This window comes from Pipistrellus kuhlii, unplaced genomic scaffold (assembly GCF_014108245.1).
Source record: "Pipistrellus kuhlii isolate mPipKuh1 unplaced genomic scaffold, mPipKuh1.p scaffold_m20_p_8, whole genome shotgun sequence".
NCBI classification, from domain to species: domain Eukaryota; kingdom Metazoa; phylum Chordata; class Mammalia; order Chiroptera; family Vespertilionidae; genus Pipistrellus; species Pipistrellus kuhlii.
In genome coordinates this window covers 23,340,386-23,360,657 of record NW_023425584.1, presented here as the reverse complement: position 1 = coordinate 23,360,657, position 20,272 = coordinate 23,340,386, and the positions used below count along the sequence as shown (strand labels likewise).

At 38.5% G+C, this 20,272-nt stretch overlaps 1 protein-coding gene across 7 annotated transcripts in view; it reads right to left on the bottom strand.

The window, feature by feature from the left end:
- The window catches only part of NR3C1 (nuclear receptor subfamily 3 group C member 1), a 99,790-nt gene that overhangs the window by 7,926 nt on the left and 71,592 nt on the right, over nt 1-20,272 (bottom strand). For 5 of the 7 annotated variants that reach the window (XM_045576507.1, XM_036425018.2, XM_045576506.1 and 2 more), the window contains exons 3-6: nt 17,996-18,162; nt 9,331-9,447; nt 5,403-5,681; nt 3,693-3,837 (exon numbers count right to left, since the gene is read on the bottom strand). In XM_045576507.1, the coding sequence (XP_045432463.1) occupies nt 3,693-3,837; nt 5,403-5,681; nt 9,331-9,447; nt 17,996-18,162 (708 nt within the window). The remainder of the gene's footprint in view (nt 1-3,692; nt 3,838-5,402; nt 5,682-9,330; nt 9,448-17,995; nt 18,163-20,272) is intronic. The other 2 variants (XM_036425023.2, XM_036425022.2) reach the window with 1 other exon arrangement.

Here is a 20,272-nt window from a genome sequence, read left to right as displayed (position 1 = left end):
ATACTCCTACAGGATTTATTACCACTTGCTCATTTAAATCAAGGTATTATGGTAGCATCTGAATATCGCCAATTAGACAACACAGCTTTAGATCCTACCCATTTAAAAATCAAAAGGCATTTTTTCTCATAGAATTCCATTCTAAAGACAACTATGAGGATACTGTATATAGTTAAGCGGAGGGTCGGAATTCGAATCTAGGTTTTCTTAGACTCCATATCTGCCTCTGACAGACATTGTGACTGAATGTTCTCCTAAGGAAAGGTACCAAATTAATACTCAAAAACCATGATCACATCTATGATTTTCAAATAGATCCCTAAAGTTTCCTAATTTCTTAAGTGAAACCAAGAGCCTGAATCTGTGCCCAGTTCACAGATTTAAAAATACTTCAAGATCTGTGTATTTCTTTCAAAGTTTTGATAGAAAGTGATCTTGGACTTAACAGATAAAGCTATTTAATATGTTAAATAGTACATGAATGGTATACTGCCAAAGTGATGACAGGAGCTCTATGACTCTTCAAATATAAAATCTACTTCTAGTAAGAGGCACCTTCCTAATGCTCCAGTAGGAATTAAGCATTCCTTTTCTGTGAGGTATCTTTTTCTCTTTTAGCTTCTAATACGTTGTAATTGACAGTTACAGTGTAGAATAAAAAAAAATAATTCTAGTTGGCTGTTTAAAAAAAGTATTTCTACAACTCTCTGACCTAAAGACAATGATGAGAAACTTTTATAAATTATACAGATGGCCCAAACTTGAATGTATACTTTCTGACCCCCAAGTCTGCCTATTCCAGACACCAGGAAGGGGGGAAACACTGAGCTAAAAGGGGAGGAGGCCTTCTCACCTCATAACAAAAAGAGAATATTAAGTCAGAATGGCCTCTTCAGAGCTATTGTTCGTACAAGCCATTTACCCCTTCCACAGAGCTGGACACTGAGAAAACATTTGTGTAAGGAGCGTAAGTGGCACAGCGTAAGTGGCACAATCAGGTTATGCAGTGGTTTGAATTGTCCTCTTTTTGGCAACAGTGAAGGTGACACAGGCCCCTGAGAGTGTGTGTGTGTATGGAGATTTGGCCTGGCCAAGCACATGGTAGTGCCTGTCAGTGGAGGACAGGGATATGGCCCTTCCTTGGAATACGGAGTGAGCACTTTTGTTTCACATGCCTCTTGCTTTTCACTGTGAGGCTTGGTCCTTTTCCTTCAAGTCTTAATTCAAATGGCACCTCCCAAAGCCATGAGCCACCCTATCTGAAATAGACATCTCTTTAATAAAAACTCTATTATAATCTGAAATTTCATTTGGTGGTTGTCTGTGTCTCCCCAACTACAGTGCATGCAGTTAAGGTGAGGAGCCTTGTTGGTCGTGTTCTCTGCTCTAACACCAGGCAACACATGAGCCTCTCCATCATGTTATTTACCCGTTTTTGAAACATTCCACAGGCTTCTTGCTTCAAGAATAAAATCTAAACTCTATTTAATGGCCTACAAAATTCTCCACATAGTCCCCATCCACTTCCCTAAACTCACACAAAATCCTCAGTGACTTTCTCTCAATTCCTCACATATACCAAAGTTGTTTCCATCCTTTGTAATCATTTCTTCTACCTGGAATGCCCTCCCTTTCAAAAAGTTTGTTCTGTTTCCTGCTCAGCTATTTAGCGAGGTCCTCCATACTAACGTAACATGTACTCCCCCTCCTCCCCTCCGCCACATATTACACCACGGCTCTCCAAAGTAAGTTGGGTCATGTGGTTTCCCCCATCAGGGGCATCATCTGTTGTATTTGCTGTGTGTAACCAGAGTCAGGCACTTGGTCAGTACTCATGTAACATAGAGTGAATACTGTGCTAGAAAGTGTCACCATTAGAGAAACAGCACCACATTTAATTCGATAGCTCAACCAGGTTTTTTAGACTAACTCTGTATGCAGCTGGCCTACCAAAGGGAAAACTTGAACTCTCTGGTAGTTCCTATTTACCATGCCAGTTACATGGTCTTGCAATGACCTCATGTGTCCTGAATCTAGAACCACCCTACTACATGCAGCTTCTTGTATAAAGCCCAATAATTTCTTTTACAGTATCTGGAGCTGATATCAACCAGTCTCCGCTAAAACATTTGAAGTAATGTGAGCTTAATACATCATAAGCCATTTAACACTCAGCTCAAAGATGCTTTTCTATAACTTCTACCCATTATTTTTGTGCCTGGCACACCCAAGAGATAAAAACAATGTGTTTGCATTATCTTCACAGAATATCTCTTCAGGCTATCTTCATTGCTTTCAAGTCTTATTTTCATCAATTTCCAAACTCCTTGCCACTCTGGACATGTTTAAAGTTGTCACTGTTATTTTTAATATGGCATCCAGTTCTGAACATAGACTCCTGACAATGCTTGATTCACAAGCAATGGCACTATTATTCTAATGATGTGGTTTAATAATTCAATTTTTTTTTGAACCCTTGTCAATACTAAATACCCAGAATTCACAAAGAAATATCCAGTTGTGTTTTTTTTGTTTGTTTTTGTTTTTTTTTTCCATATAACCCCCAATTCATTTACTCCACTCAGACCATAGGTGTGTGTTTGAATAAAGGAGATAAGCTGATGTGTTCGTAAAAGGTATTCATCTTGAATGGGAATGATGAGTATGTGAAAGAGAAAGAGGCCAGGTCTGGAAAGACAGAAACCACAGTGAGTGTACTGGGTGGCAGGTGAGGAGACATTGACAGCATCTGTGCGTTGCGGATATATGAGATGGGAGCACACTGTGCTTAAAAAAGAGCAAATTAGTCAACGTGATGGTTGACAGATGGTAGGTAGGAAACACCTCACAGAGAGTAGCATAGGCATAGGAGGCCAGAGGATAGCTGATTTATAAAATCTTAAAGCTTGGCTGGTTCTCTCCCAATTAAAAAAACAACAAAAAAAACTTTTGTTCCCTTGTTTTTTTTAAACTTGGTAAGATTTGCCATGAGAGGAGCTAACTATTCTCTCTGGATCTGTGCTTCCACCCCTCAGCTGGGATGCCTCACCTGCCCCTGCAGAAGGCGGGAGCAACATGAACTGTAATGTGCTTTTTCTTACTGGAATAGGATTATGTAATTAACCCATTGTACGCCATAAATGTCTATAGACGCAAGTGGCAGACCTTCCCCATACACCATGCACATCTATTAAAAAAAAAAAAAAAAAAGTTTTCCCTAAGTGGCAACCCTGACCAACTTTAAAATCATTTTTCATGAGAATTTTCAGCTGAAAATATTCAACATCCAAATTGTAACATATTTATTTTTATAATATTCATTGAAAATTGATTTTTTAGTTAAATTCAAAATATTATGGCATGTGGGGATGGTTTCCTTCTTGGATGTGGCAGTTAGCTGGTTAAACAATGCACTGCAAGATTCCTTTTTATTTGCTATAGACTTTACAAGCCAGAGATGCTAACTGTTTAAATAATATCCTGGGGACAGTAACAATGCCACCTGTACATTCGCTCTGTTATACCTGCCTTGCCTTAGCATTGATAAACAACTCTTCAGGTTTTCCCAGTTCCATGATACCTGGTAGCACTGATTCATTCCCGAAGGATCACCACATAACAGCCCATCAGGAAAACATCAGCTGGTGATAAAATCCTATGAACACAGGGAAAATGACTCACAAGTGACTTACTCGTTAATAACCAAATCAGGAGCAAAACACAGCATGTTTGCATTTGATTGTCTGTATGATCTCCAGCCCAGGGCAAATGCCATGAGGAACATCCATGAATATTGCAGTAGGGTCATTTGGTCATCCAGGTGTAAGTTCCTGAATCCTAAGTTAAGAGAAATAAAGGTGTAAGGAAAAGCTGTAGTTGCCAAAGAGATCATCTCTATGGAAACTGCCAAAGACCAGATATGAACTAGCCTTGTTCGGGGACCTCTAACAGACAGGGACATATAGTACCCAGCTGCTCAATCTCCCTTAGGCAACACGTGAAGATCAAAGCCCTCAGTGCTCTGTAATAGCATTCAATGTCCAAAGCCTTCAGAGCAGCCAGTTTTTGTCACCTTTTGCCTACTTAAGTAAATATAAAATTAACTAGAGGCCCAGTGCATGAAAGTTGTGCACTCGGGGGTGAGAGGAGTGTCCCTCAGCCCAGCCAGTGATGTCCCTCTAGCAACCCAACTGATGGCTTAGGCCCGATCCCAGAAGCCCTGATCCAGGCTTGTGGCTGGCAAGCGCAGCGGCGGTGGTGGGAGCCTCTTCCACCTCCGCAGCAGCACTAAGAATGTCCAACTAATGGTTTAAGCCTGCTCCTGCATTGAGTGTCTGCTCCCTGGTGGTTGTGCACGTCATAGTGACCGGTTGTTCTACTGTTCAATCTATTTGCATATTACCCTTTTATTATATAGGATAGTGAAAGAGAAAGCCTAGGGTCCTGGCTGGGGATCTTATTCACTCAATGAATTTAAATGAAAAACTCTCCCGATTTCTCTACCTCTTTCCTCTGACAGTCTAGGGATGAGAAAAGGTCAGTCTCTTTAGTCTTCTCTGTCTCTGATTGTGTGAACAGAGCTTATCAATTCCCCTCTAGCTGTGAGGTCAGGAAGCTTAAGATATTCTACTTTAGTCTATTTTGACAGTGTCACCATGTCTGGTTTTTACCAATTTTACAAATAACCATATTTTTAAAAGTGATACGATGAAGGAAAACAAAGTGAAATCTAAGAAATAGTTTAAATTTTTTTCTCCTACTTAAGTGTAAAAGGAATTTTGAGTAAGTCTTGTTAATTCTGTATGTTACATCATCCTATCTGAAAAGCAGGGAGCAGTTTGTAAAACTTAACTATAGACTCTCCTATAACTAGAATGAGGAACAAGACAATACCATGGACCATGAAGATTAAGGATCCAGAATGTTTTTGTTTAAGAAACAGACTCGCAGAGAACAAATCGGTAGTTGCCATAGGAAAGGAGGGGAATGGGTGAATAAGAGGTACAAACTTCCAGTTACAAAATAAGTCATGGGGATGTAATATACAGCACAGGGAAGAGTCAATAATATCTTAATAACTTGGTAACTAGAATAACTTGGTAACTAGACATATCATAGTGATTACATCAAGTATAAAAGTGTAGAATCACTATATGTTGTACACCAGAAACTCATACAATCTATAATAATAAAAGCATAATATGCTAATTAGACCCGATGTCCTTCAGGATGAAGCCAGGACTGCGAGGGAAGCCTGTGCAGGCAGCTGGGGAAAGAAAGGCCTATTCATGCACAATTTTCATGCATCAGCAGTCTCTAGTATTGTATAATAGCAACTATAATTTTTAAAAAAAGGAAAATACAAAACATGTATCTTAGCCGTGTCCCCGTTTGCACCTTACCTGGTATTGCCTTTGCCCATTTCACTGCTGCGATCACCTGTCGCCCACCTAACATGTTGAGTGTGGTCATGATCCGCCAAGTGGAGTCTGGGGTGGAGCAATCATATCCTGCATACAGCACCTCTGGCTCAATGACCTCCAGCAGTGACACCAGGGTAGGGGTGAGTTGTGGTAATGATGCAGGAACTATTGTCGTGGTAGCAGAATTTTCAGAAGTTTCCTGTGAGACCCCTGTAGTGGCCTGCTGAATTCCTTTTATCTTTTTCTTTGTTTTTCGAGCTATGGGTATTAAAAAAACACACAGAGAAATAAGTTGTGATAGGAGGTGGCAAAGTTTATTGAAGAGGTATTTTAATTTCTCAAACTATTTAGATATGAGAGAGTAGAAAGTGTTTTTGTTTTTGTTTTTTAGCAATTATGATAGTGACAGAATCCATTTGTATATTAATTTCTGCTACAAATAAGCTACTTCTTTATTATAGTTATATTTTATACAAAATTAAATGTCTTATAATACTATATTAAAGCAGTCTAAATAAATCACCTTCATATAGATACTTTCGTAAGTTAGTTTCTGCCTCATTTCCACGTTAAGGTCAAATTTTTCATTTTTTTTGGCAAGTTTCTTTTATTATCAATTGAAAGAATCTAAGCTTGTAATACCAAACTAGAAACTCTGGCTTAAGGTTGCTCTAAATTATAATATGCATAATGAAGAGAGCTTTACTGTTTACAGCCATGCACAAACTCCCCTTATCAATAGAAGGAGACATGGCAGATCACACACTGAAGACAATAGAAGTTCTTAAAGCAGAAAAATCCACTTTTTAATTTTTTTCAAAAAACCTGTAGTAATGAATACTATTTAGGACTAAAAAGATGAGGAAGATGAAGAGAAACTTTACATTTCTTCACATAAATTACTAATAGGTAATTTTCCTTTTATAAGAAATTTCTATTGATGACTATAAACCCAAAGCATCTATTTTCATATTATATGTAAAGTTACTAAAGCTCTCTTTTAATTTTGACTTAGTTTGGAACAATGTAATCAAATTACAGCATGGACTCTGTAGACTTCTGAGTAAATGAATACTTACTCTTTGTTGTTTAGTTACAAATCAGATTTACATTATTATTTTTTAGCATGTGTTCTGCTGAAGTGAGCACGGAATTATAGTATTCTTGAAGAGAGAGCATGCAGAGCACCAGGGAAGGGTAAGGACAGACAGTTATATGAATAGGGAAATGTACCTGTCTCAGTTATCAGAGATGCAAACGCATTTTGCTAAGGGAAAAGTGCAATTCACCTTTAAAAATAAAAGACAGTTTGTTGAAGATAGATTTGTGATGGGAACTATTATCCCAATGTCTGGTGTTAGGGAAAATGTCCCATCATTTCCACTGAGTAGAATAGTCCCACTTCTTACTTGCTCTGTGCTGAAGTGTGGTACTGAGAAATTTAAGAATTTTTAGTCAACATTTTAAAACAGGATCATGCCAACTTTCTTTTGCTACACTATACTGAAGACACAGTATGGTATAGCAGTAAAGAGCACAAATCTGAAACCACCATGGCTGAATTTCAGGTATTGGTGCAAATTACTTTCTGGGCCCTGGTTTCCTCTTCTATACAAAGAGGAACATATTAGCACCTACCTTGTAGGGTGGTTGAGAATTAAGTCTGGTAACATGTGTAAAATGCTTAGAACAGTTCCTGGCACACATTACATACTAGTATAAGAACTGTCAGTACCTCATCTGGCCTTAGAATATTTTTAATTCAGACAGAGCAAGTCTACAGAGAAGTGATGAAGTTTTAAAAAGGACATAAGTACCTCTAAACAACGAACAGTATCTCGAAGCCCAGATCTAAAAAACCATGGCATGTACTTCGTTGACAAAGTGAAAGAACATGCATGGCCCAAATCAACCTACTGAAATCAGACTGTACAACCCTCCATTTTTACTAATTCTAAATTGCCGAAGCTGTGTGTTCCTACACTCTACATTAGAACAAAGAGGAAAGGATATGACAAGCTGGAAATTTAAATTTTAAAAACCTTCTGTGACTCAGCACATAATTAGTTTAATTTCTTACTATTCACCTACAGTCCTGAGAGGACTGGTGTCTCTGAATAAAGCTCAAAGAGCACATCCAATGGTGGGGTACTGACCAGAGCAAGAAAGGGCACTAGGATGTTTCCACAGAACTGAGGAGTTTTTAATTTAAGAAATTACTATTTTAAAGCAATTTAATAAGATTTTTTCTGTATATGAAGTTTCTGACTCCTTGTAGCATATGGTAGATTAATGTTCAATATGTGATCTCTACAGAAACTCTGGAGTCCCACTTCTTTGTTAATAAAAGTAGAGACATCTTAGTTTAAAAGTTAGCTTTTAAAATATTAGGTATGAAATCTAATAATTTCATAAGCCTCCTTGCCTTTAAATTCTACTTGATTCTCGACACTAAAAATAAAGATGTATTTTAGAATGATAATAATATATCTTAAAATGAAGTATAAAACATTTGGGATCACAATTAAAAGCCTTTATCTGTTTTCAAATGCTAGGCACTTCAGGCAAGGAAGAAGGCTGCCTTAAAATAATACCTTGAGTATTCTTTGGTACTGCAGAAGTACTAAGTTACTTTTATGGAGAGAATGAGCCAGTGGCTTCTGCGAAGCTACTCTAGGGTTATTATTGAAACTGCCTGACTTAGGGGAAACACTCCAGTGAACAAAATAATATAAATATTATATTGTTCTTAAGTATTATGGTCTGTTAGACACTTCTGGCACTTACTCCAAATAAAGGTTTTATATACACTGGAATAACTGAACACAAAAAAGCTTTTTTAATAAAATCACACATATGCAAAAACTCTATGAACTTAGATGTTTAAAAGCCTTTTGGTTCTTCTACAAATTATCAACTGCACGATATGTGCTAATATATTATTAAATGACAAACTGGAACTATGTAGTCACATCTCTAACTCTTTGTATTTAAAAACACATACATAGTATGTGCTAGAAAGCTCTAACAGTCTCCTATCAAAAGAACCACATGGCTTCCATTCTCCCTCTACTGTACTGTCACCATGTCTTGTTTAATTGATCACTCTTTACAAGATTTGTTTTTCTAAAATACAAATTTGATAATGTCCTCTGCCATTATTTTCCTACTCAGTTTTTTTAGACTTAAAATTTAATGTTGCTTCTTCTAGGACAGAATCAGGTGTCACTATTCCATTTGCGACCCTGTTTTGTGATTTGACTCTGGAACCTAACTAGACAGGTAATTCCTAGAATACAGGCACTGATTCATTGTCTTGTGCCTACCTTCTTGGTGAGCACTGCTGAATGAAATGCTGCTATCACAACAATAGTAAGCACATGGGCTATTAGATCACCATCACAGAACTTGCAATTTCAGTCAAAGCAGAATTCCTAACTATCCAGAGGAACATTTTTAAACGATGACATCAATGTTAATTATATAACTTGTTACATAAACAGGAATCTGAAAATCAAACTTATACCTAGTTTCAGGTTTCTTCTTTACTTGCAAAACAACAAACAAACCCCATCCAAGGCCACTTTAAGGAGTTTTGTCCCCCCCTTCAGATCTACAAAAGTAATGCTTCAAGTTTTGTAATTACCATTATTATATAATTTCCTTTTTTAGTACATAGTTTGGCTATACTGACTTCAGTAATAAGAGCTGGTGAATAAACTTAAGCAATAATGAAATATTCATTAAAAAATTTCTGCTTTTAATTGAATAATATAAAATTGTGCCAATCAAGCACATATATACCACAATAACTAAATTAAATTATTACAATCTTTTACTTACATTTTAAAAAGCAAAATAAATTTTCATAAGATACAGAGACAGTTGCATTCAGGTCTGACCTTACCTTCCAGGTTCATTCCAGCTTGAAGACATTTCCGATAGCGGCATGCAGGGCAGTTTTTTCTTCGAATTTTATCAATGATACAATCATTTCTTCCTGCACAAAGATAATTGTGCTGTCCTATATGGAAAATAAAAGCACTTAAAATTTCACAGGCCTCAAAGGAGATGTTTTCTGGAGTGACTTTGTTTCCATTTTGGGCAGAGCAGAGGCACTGACTGAAGAAGGGACAGTGGACCAGGCTCCATTGCTGCTGCAAAGGTCAACTAAAATGTCTGTTTGTATGCTGCCATAAAGTGTTTAATACACTATTCTGGAACAGATAGGAAAGTGAGCATTTCATAAACGGAACATCTCCATGTGATCAGCTCTCAGATCAAGAAGCAGAACAATACACCACAAGTGCCCACCAAGGGCAATCTCTTTCGTGATAAATTGTGCTTTAAACAGTTTCTGTAGTCACTATTTTATTATGATTTCTTACCTAATGCTGAGGAGGATTAAAGAAAAAGGAAACTGGTTTTTAAAATACTGAGAGTCCCAAAGGGACAGGACTTTCATGTAACATTCTACCACAAGCAAATAAAATGTGATTTTAAAGGAAGCTATAGGTAAACAGTTAAAGTTTAAGGTTGCCATCAGCTACTTAGGTGAACACTAACTTGACAAATGAAATTACTGTAGATCCTACAGAGACGTGTTAATTATTTCACAGGCTTTTAGAATATAATAATGTTTGAATTCACCATTAAATCCTCCAAATATTAAAGACCACTACTGTCTAAAATGGTGCCAGTTATTAAATAGTGTGTTAGACACAGAAGGACATTTCAAAGGAAAAGACAAAGTCTCCCTCCCTTCTCCCTATATACATAATCTTGTAATTTTCTTTGAACCTGGTTGATGAAGAAAACAGAATCTGCTGGCCTGGCAAGAACCAAGGATTCTCCTCCACAAGACGAGCATACTATCTAATAAAAGAGTAATATGCAAATTGACTATAACTCTGCTACACCCACAAGCCATGCCCACCAGCCAATCATGAGAGAGTATGCAAATTAACACAATCAAGATGGCTGTGGCCATGGAGAGAGCAGGAGGCTTGGGTTTCCTGGCAATGGAAGAAGCCTAGCTTTCGCATACCTTGGTGGGCCCAGGCCAACACTCAAGGCTACAAAGCTTTAATTATAGAAGGTAAATAAATCCCAATAAAAATGGCTGCAGCCGCAGAGGGAACAGGATATTTGGCTCTGCTCAAGGTTACAAAGTTTCAATTATCAAAGATAAATAAATCCCAGATACCAGGGCCTCCACTTGGATCGCCGGGGGGCATGGCCAGTCTGCAAACCACCACAGGCTCCTCGCCAGGCCACTCTAAGTGAACCCTCATCTTGATCCAGGACACCCTTCAGGAAAAACCAGTTGGCCCCCACCCGTGCACCAGGTCTCTATCCTACCTAATCCTAATAAAATAATATGCAACCGTCACTCCAACACACAAGATGGCCAGCAAGAGAGGGCAGTTTGGGGCAAGCAGGGGAGCAGTTAGGCACAAATCAGACTTTCAGGAGAGTGGTTAGGGGGTAATCAGGAAGGCAGGTGAGCAGTTGGGAGCCAGCAGTCCAGGATTGTGAGAGCGAGGTCCGACTGCCCGTTTAGGCCAAATCCAGGTAGGATCATGCCTAAACAGGCAGTCGGACATTCCTTGAGAGGTCCCAGGTTGAAGAAGGTGTAGGCTGGGCTGGGGGACACCCTCCCCCCCCCCCCCCCCGTGCACGAATTTTGTGCACTGAGCCTCTAGTCTACACTAATTAAAGATAAATATGCATATTGACCATACCTCCTTGACACCCACCAGCCAATCAGAAGTACCGTATTTTCTGGCGTATAAGACGACCTTTGAAACGAAAAAAAGTCAACCGAAAATCGGGGGCAAAAGACCAAAACTGCACAAAAATTACCTGCAGATCTTGACAGCAAAGTAAGTCTTTTCTTTGAAGTGGGGGGTAGTCTTATACAGCAAATATAAGAATAAACCTATGTTTTAACTGTAAAATTAGGGGGTTGTCTTATATGCTGGAAAATACGGTATGCAAATTAACCCAAGAAAAATGGCAGGTTAGTTTGTATACGCAGATACAGAGCAAAGACTGAAGGCTCCGGCTTGAGTAAAGACTGAAGAGGCTTGGCTTCTCTGTTGCGGCCAGAGCGAAGGCCTGGGGCCTGGGGCCTGGGGCCTGGGTCCTGGAGGAAAACTGGTGCTGGCAGCCAGAGGAAGGAAGGCTTATTGTGTGAATCTCCATGCAATGGGTCTCTAGTGTGTGTGTGTGTGTGTATATATGTATATGTATATGTATATATATGTATATATGTGTATGTATATATATGTGTATATATATATGTATATATAGATATATGTATATGTATATATATATATATATATATATGCCTAATCAACTGAACAGCTGGTCAACCAGTCACTATGACACACACTGACCACCAGGAGGCAGACCTTCAATGCAGGAGCTGTCCCCTGGTGGTCAGTGAACCCCCACAGCCAACCTCCCTAGGTCCCCGATAGGGACTGGGCAAGATAGCTCCAATCATTAGCCAGGCCGAGGGACCCCACCCGTACACTGGGCCTCTGGTATATAAATAAATACACTAGACAACTAAGAGTCATGTACCTTACACTAGAGGGGGTGGTCTTCACAAGACTGCAAGCCATTTCTCTTCTCAAAATAACTTATACTCAACAAGAGACAAATTCAATTCACTAGATTGACTATACCTAGTTCTGATTTTTAAGGAAAGATCCTTAGGACAACCTAAGACTTGCCTAAAAATAAACTGTGTTTACTTCTTCCTAATAAGGTAAGTCAAAGTGCTCTTTAAGCATTAGTTCTGGGTAGGTGGTTAACTGTATCCAGTTCAACTCTTTGTGAGGCATAGGCCACAGAGCTGACTAATGGCCCTGCTCCAGAACTGCTCTCTAAGGCCAAAAGTCTGCCAGCTGCTTCAGTCCTGTCCATGCTGTGGATCTTTCCTAGCTGCTTTACTTGAACATAAAGTACGTCAAGCCAATAATTCTACCCAGTAATTCTATCCTCTATTAAAGCAAAAGTAGGAACGAGAGATGTATCCATTGTTGAAGCAGTTATAATTTAGGCTCCATAAAAATATCGCCAAATCACTGTCCTGCAGTTACTGGAAAAGGCAGTTGAAAAAATTATTGCTAAAAACAAAAAAATTCTAATGCTTTATTTGTATCCAACCAAAATATCGGAATGTGCATATGATGCTAATAATGATTTCTTTATCCCAGGTATGTCTTTAAGCACATGTAAGAATCTGAGCTAGAGGATCAGTGGGTATTATATAAGTTAAAATTAGTCTTATTTGGTTAGTAGTATGAAATTGGGCAAATCTGTGTCGAATTTATAAAATGATGAGTGGTGACTGTTTTATAAGACCTGGACATGAACCACTAAAGTCAGTCCTTGCCAATCCCTTTGATAAGACAAAGGGATGTCTTAGTTTGGAGTCCCTGTCCTGTACCACTTGGTAAATTCCCATTCTAACTAATAAATACAATAGGAAGTAGACATCAGGAGAAAACCCTTCAAGCCAGCTGGAATTTCTTAACATTGTTTTGTTTGCCTCGTATTTATTTTTGTGGTTAAAACCTATTTTTGGCAAGTGATTCTAGTTTCTATTTGTGGCAGGTGTGGTAGTCAGCCTCTAACATGACCCCCAATGGTCTTTGTGCAGTCCCTTCCCATACTCTGCCAGGATTGGTCTGTGTAACCAATAAAAACATGGCAAAAGTGACAGCATTAAGCTGTGAAGACATTGGTTCCATGTTGGTCACTCTCTCTTCTGGATCGTTTGATTTGGGGGATGCCAGCTGACAGCAGGCTGGAGGAGCCCACACAGTGGGGAACTGAAGCTTCTGCCAAAAGCAATGCTAATGTGTGGCAGGAGCCTTCAGAGGACAGCAGCCCCATCGACAGTGTGATGTAGCCTCACAACTGGCCCAGAACCACCTGGCTGAGAGCTGCTCCCAAATCCCTGACTCTCAGAAAGGGCAGGACACACTAACTGCTTCTATTCATTGTGGAGGTAATTTGTTGTACAATAGACAATACAGGAGGAATAGTAAAGTTGTGCGCTCTTTTTTTTTTTTTTTTTTTTTTTTTTAGTAATCTAAGAACAATGTTAATAAGTAGGACCGTGATGCACAGACATGAACAAAACCATGAAAGTGCTATGGGACACAGGTACCAGCAAAGGGTATGTCCTAGGTTTTCCCCAGTTTGTATACTCTATCTGAAGTAGCCAAGTGTTCAATGTGAACTGTCAGCTTCAACCTCTCTCTGTAACCTGCTCTCAAAAACAGTGTGGTACAGTGGAACGTGTACTACTAAAGTGCCAGAAAACCCTGATCTGAATTGCAGCCCTACTTTCTAGCTGTGTGATCTCAGTAATATTAACTTTTCTGAGCAGATGCTTCCTCAGCTGTAAATCTGGAAAATTGGCACCTACCTGGCTGGGTTCTGCAAGCTTCTTCCAATAGTGCCTAGCACACTGAAGGGCTCAAGAAATGATAGCTATGAAACAATGCCCTTGCAATAACTTTCAGATCTAGGTATATTATGAACATATAGGTGTCAGGTTTTTATCATATACCTCTCAGGGAGTCAGTGCAACACTGAGGTTAAGAGCCAGCTGTGTTACAATCCTTAGCTCTGCAAGCTAAGCTCTTTGAGCCTTAGTTTTCTAGTCCAACAACTACGAATCATAACAGTATCTAAAAGCTCTCAGCTGTCAATTAAATGGTATGACATATATAAAACAGGTCTTCAGGTTAAATTAAGGGTAGCTGATGCCTATCTTCATCATGACCTACCAACAAAGATGAGATGTACTATTGTGCACAGGGAACAAAAAAAAAAAAAAAAAAAAAAAAAAAAGGGACTTAGGAGGGAAAAGAAGATCACTGAAGTAGTATACATAAAAAGAAATAAAGCTACCCATGTATGCAGATAGTGACTTCCAGAATATCAAAATATCTATCCTCGATCTGGTTTTTATGTAGAATAAAACTTTGACAAATTCTACAAATTTCCTAAAAACAGTTAAATGTTTGGCAGTTACTATAGTATGCAGATTTAGGGTAATACTCATCATTTGTGGCAGGTGTTATAAATGAAGAACTAAGTATAATGCTCGTACAAGCTATATCTTCGGAGTTTTTAAAAAGTGCTCCAAAATATGTATCTACCTTAAAACATTTTTATTCGTGTCTAGAGAGGTTGTCTAAGGATTGCATAATTGTAGAGCTTAAAGGGGCCTTGGAGAACATTAAAATCCAAGGAAAGGATTTACTTAACCATCCACATTTAAGCTTTTTCCTGTCAATCATGCAATCTAGACATCACACTTAACTGAAATATTTAAATGATAAATATTTGAAACAGTAGAGCTGATATTAAATTTTACCTAAAAACAAGTATAAGAATTTAATTCTAAAGCAGGGATTAAGACCAAAGAGCAAATAGCTTGGAGTAATGTTTTATTTGAGAAGTATATTTAGCTTTCTTTTTTTTTTAAATTGCATCTGAATGCTTTTACCTAGGGTATGCCCTTATTTTCTAATGGCAATAACTGCCCACCTTCCCCAAGTTATATTTTTCCAGAGTGACATACTTGGTCCCTGCAGGCATTTGAATCTGCAGCCCTGTTTTAAAGAATAGTTAAAATGGAGAATGAAAACGATTTTTTTAAATACCATGTTTTTTTCCATGTTTCATTCTAAATTTTACTTTCAGAAATCAACCGGTCGATATTATTTATGCACAGCAATACTGTATTATGGTTATCACTGCATTTATGTTATGGATAATTCACCAGGTAATAAAGTGATGAGTGAAGTAAATTGAGGACAAGAAGCTGCTTCCTTCTCTTGGGTTTGCGGTAAATAAGATCTACTTTGTTAGAGGCACTGCTCTAAGCAGGGGTGGGCTTTAGTCACAACTTTACTCAACAGTTGGGAATTACTGAACAGGTGAAAACCTGCACCCGTGTGCTCTAAGTGGGATAACAAGCAATTTTATAGTTGGCTAATGAATTAAAAAGTAGTCCAAAGAAAAGAAACTGACTCATCTATTTCCTAAGGATGCAAACACAACTCTAGCCAAATCCTTCTCATACTGTGAATGAATAAAATAGTATTTCTTTAAAAATTAATAGAACCACAACAAAGCAATAAGAAAGCCCACTGCATGGGAGAACATATTTACCAATGTTATTTCCAATAAGGGTTCAATCTCCAAAATTTACAGGAAACTTATACAACTTAACAAAAGGAAGATAACAAATCCAATAAAAAAATGGGCAAAGGACCTAAATAAGACACTTTGTAAAAGAGGACATACAGAAGGCCAAGAGACATATGAAAACATGCTCAAAGTCACTAATCATCTGAGAGATGCAAATCAAAACAACAATGCGGTACCATCTCACACCTGTCAGAATGGCTATCATCAACAAATCAACAAATGACAAGTGATGGTGAGGATGTGGAGAAAAAGGAACCCTCGTGCACTGCTGGTGGGAATGCAGACTGGTGTAGCTACTGAGAACAGTATGGCATTTCATCAAAAAACTAAAAATAGAACTCCAATTTGATCCAGTGATCCCACTTCTAGGAGTATATCCCAAGAAATCAGAAGTACCAATCAGAAATGATATATGCACCCCTATGTTTATAGCAGCACACTTTACAATAGCTGAAATTTGGAAACAGCCTAAGTGTCCATTAGCAGGTGAGTAGATTAAAAAATGGTGATACATCTACACAATGGAATGCTATGCTGCTGTAAAAAAGAAGGAACTCTTACCATTTGCAACAGCATGGATGGACCTGGAGAACATTGTGTTAAGCGGAATAAGTCAGTCGGAGAAAGATAAATATCACATGATCTCACTTTGTTAGAAATCATTTTCTAATATTAACAGTGAATCCTCCTGTGAAATATGCAATTAAGTCATCTGTATGGCTGAGCAGATTACCTAAAGATTACTCTGGTTGTATTAATTTTATTTAAATTCTTTATTGAATTTTTTAGGGCTGCAATTCAGATTATAATGAACAACATAAACTGATGAACAAAAATAGAGCCAGAGATAGAGAAACATTGAACAGACTGTCAAACCTCAGAAGGGAGGCAGAAGAGGTGGTGGGGGTGGGGGTGGGGTGGGGTGATGGGTAAGAGATCAACCAAAGCACTTTATGCATGTATCTGAGCATAACCAATGGACACAGGCAGTAGGGGCATGAGGGCATGTGCTGGGGTGTGAGCGGCTGGGGAGAGATCAGTGAGGAAAAGTGGGAAGGAGATGTATGTAATACTTTAAACCCATGGTCGGCAAACTGCAGCTCGAGAGCCACATGTGTCTCTTTGGCCCCTTGAGTGTGGCTCTTCCACAAAATACCACAGCCTAGGAGAGTCTATTTTGAAGAAGTGGTGTTAGAAGAATAAGTTTAAAAAAATCAGACTCTCAAAAGAGATTCCAATCCTTGTACTGTTGGCTCTGTTGACTAATGAGTTTGCTGACCACTGCTTTAAACAATAAAGAATTTAAATAAAATTAATACAACCAGAGTAATCTTTAGGTAATCTGCTCAGCCATACAGATGACTTAATTGCATATTTCACAGGAGGATTCACTGTTAATATTAGAAAATGATTTCTAACAATAATTTGCTATAGAAGGAATTTCCCCTCCTTTAAAGAACTGATGCTATTGTCCTTGTCAGCAAACTGAGTCTATTACAAAGTAAAGTTTATGTTAATGTCATGTTTGTACTGTGAAATCAAGGTCTTTTTTGACCTCCTCGGCACTTCACCATTTGTTCCTGTGTACTGTAATCTCTGTGCCTTGTTTGCTCACCTTTCATTGCTAGTAGACTGTGACATATCAGACAGCAGGGGTCAGGTCTTATGTTGTATTTTATATCACTCAGCACAGTGCCCAGGCCCAAAAGCAAAATACCTTTCCCTCCAACCTCCCCCTCCCCCATTTCTCACTGTCACTTATTTTTGCCAGACTGAAATAGTTGGTGACTTTAAAAACAGTTAATTGATCAAAATTATAGCCCATGATCTAATACAATGAGTATTGTTGCTGTCCAAATCCAACCCCATCGTTTCATATAACATTTCTTTTTTAAAATATATTTTTACTGGTTTTAGAGAGAAGGAGGGGGGAGAGAAACATCACTGATTGGCTGCCTCCTGCATGCCCCCAACTGGGGATCTAACCCACAACCTGGACATGTGCCCTTGATCGGAATTGAACCTGGGACCCTGCAGTCCTGATGCTCTGTCCCCTAAGCCAAATTTTACCTAGGGCTGATAACACTTTCTTAAAGTTACTTTATGTTCTCTGGCCAAGCATCCTCCCTTCAGTTTATACTTTTCTATTCCAGTTCTGTTTTATGTTGCTTTTTAAAATGTCTCTTTCCCCCTAGAAACCTAGCAGCCATTACCTCTCCCCTCTTTATAAAGCCTTAAAGAATTTTGCCTATTACAGAAATTTCAAAATCCACTCTGAGAAGTAAGAACCAAGTAGAGGAAAAATAAAAACTCTTCAAAACACACACTACCTTCCACTGCTCTTTTGAAGAAGACTTTGCAGCTCCCACAGGTCAAGACCCCATAGTGACATCCTGAAGCTTCGTCAGAGCACACAAGGCAGAGTTTGGGAGGTGGCCCTGATGCTGCTGAGCTGGATGCAGGAGGAGAGCTGACATCTGGTCTCATGCCCGGGCTAAAGAAAGAACAAAGCAGCATTAGGATTTAGTTGTCATGACTGTAAAAAAGATCCACACATCAAAACACAGTTCTCTCAGCTTCTCCCTCCCCAGCAAGCATGTTCATTCTGAACTGTGGCTTCACATACTAGCAAACACTATCTTACCAACTGAAACATATTCAAATAATTATTTTGTTCTTTAATACAAAATTAAGAATGAGGTCATTATTTAAAAGTATTCCTTAAGTAGTTGTGATTCACTAAGAAATTATAATGTTTAGTTGCTTAGGATTTGTTCATATTTATAATTGTCTTTTTTAAGTTCTCATTTACGTGCAATAATTCTCACCGTTTATAAGAATACAGTTGATGAGTTTTGTTAAATAGACAATTGTAAAGCTAACACTGTGATCGAGAGAGAGTGTATGTCTATCACTTCCCCAAAGATTCCTCTTACCTTTTTAATTGCTAGGACATAATTTTTTTTTCTAAGTTTATTATCTTGGACAGGCATCTGTTCATTCAACCATGTCACATAATTCTCATAGCCTCCACTTGAGTCAAATTTTTTTTTTAATAAAACTTCTTACAGTTTCTTAGGACTTAGAAAAGATTGATACAGAAACATTCCTTTCTATAACTTTCTTGTCTGGATTGCAGTGAACGACTGGAAGAAGCACTAGGCTTTCACACTAAGGACCATTCTGCCCTCGCCCCTCAATGAAGAAATGCCCTGGAGAAGGTGGAAAATGGGAATCTGCTTTTTGTACTGGGCCTCAATTTTCATTTTGCAGATTTTTCACCACAGTGGGCATAGGTTTAGTTTTTAAAGGTAAACATTATTTTCCTATTAAAGAATTGTACAATGGATATATACTTTTCACCTGTACTCACCATTCTTAACACTCTGCCACATACTATCTAATAAAAGAGGGAATATGCTAATTGGCCCTCAAACCATCACAAAGGTGGTAGCACCCACAGCCAATAAGGAGGGAATATGCTAATTGACTGCCATGCCCTCAAAAGATGGCGACACCCAGTCCCCTCAACCCCGCCGGGGTGGCAGACATGCAGCAAGGCCAGGCACCTGCTTCCGGAGTCCCCAGTTTCCTCAACCCCCAGCTACCCAGGGCCGCCTGAGGCTCAGGTAACCAGGACCAGCCGAAGCTTGTGCTGCCGGCAGTGGCAGCAGCAGAGGTGTGTTGGGGACATCATTTTCCCCTGATTGCTGGGTTGCCTCCCACCTCTGAGGGCTCCCAGACTGAGAGGGGGCAGGCTGGGCTGAGGGACCCCCCTCTCCAGCAATCCTTTTAATGCTGAAGAAAAAATTATGAAATACTTCATAATAGATCACACAATGCTTTCCAATGTTTCATCTTCCTAATTTTCATCATATATGCTAACTTTAGAACCAAAGTTATTGTATTATATTGCATGGTATAACTCAAAAGAGTTTCTAAGCATGTAACTTTCTGTAACTAAAAAGTGTTTCTGGAAACTTCCCATTGCTTTTCTAGTTATGTGGTTTTCAAAACTGTGAATGGCAGCAATCTGTTGATTTTGGAACAATAGATATTAAAGTGGATTATCAACTATATAAAAAAATTCATTAGTATACCATTACTCCTTTCTAAAATTTTATTTGCTTATCCTGTTAGCTGTCCCACTGCCATCTTTTATAACTATAGCCAATAATAGTACAGTATGTCCTCAAACAATATTGTTCCATTCAATATTGTTTTGTTACATTATTTTGCTTAATGCCACAGAAATTACGGATGACATTGAGGACTCAGTATATTAAATCTCAATTACAAATATGCTCAAACTCAGAGCAAACTAAATTGTTTTGCTTATCAACAAAGTTAGAAATTATATTTATGAAATAACATCTTTGTTCTGTTTTAGGAATAAAAATTAAAAGGTAATTATAGAATGACAATTGTTTTATAAACATCACCTTATGTCACTGGGCCTCTAAACCTCCCCCGAAAATCTGTCCTCACACGAAGCTCATTGCACCTTGCTAACCCTTGTTTGTCTAAGAGGCTTGGTCAACAAGACAGCATTCCCATCACCCCAATTTTGGGAATACGCCCCGGTGTTTCACATGTTCTCTCAC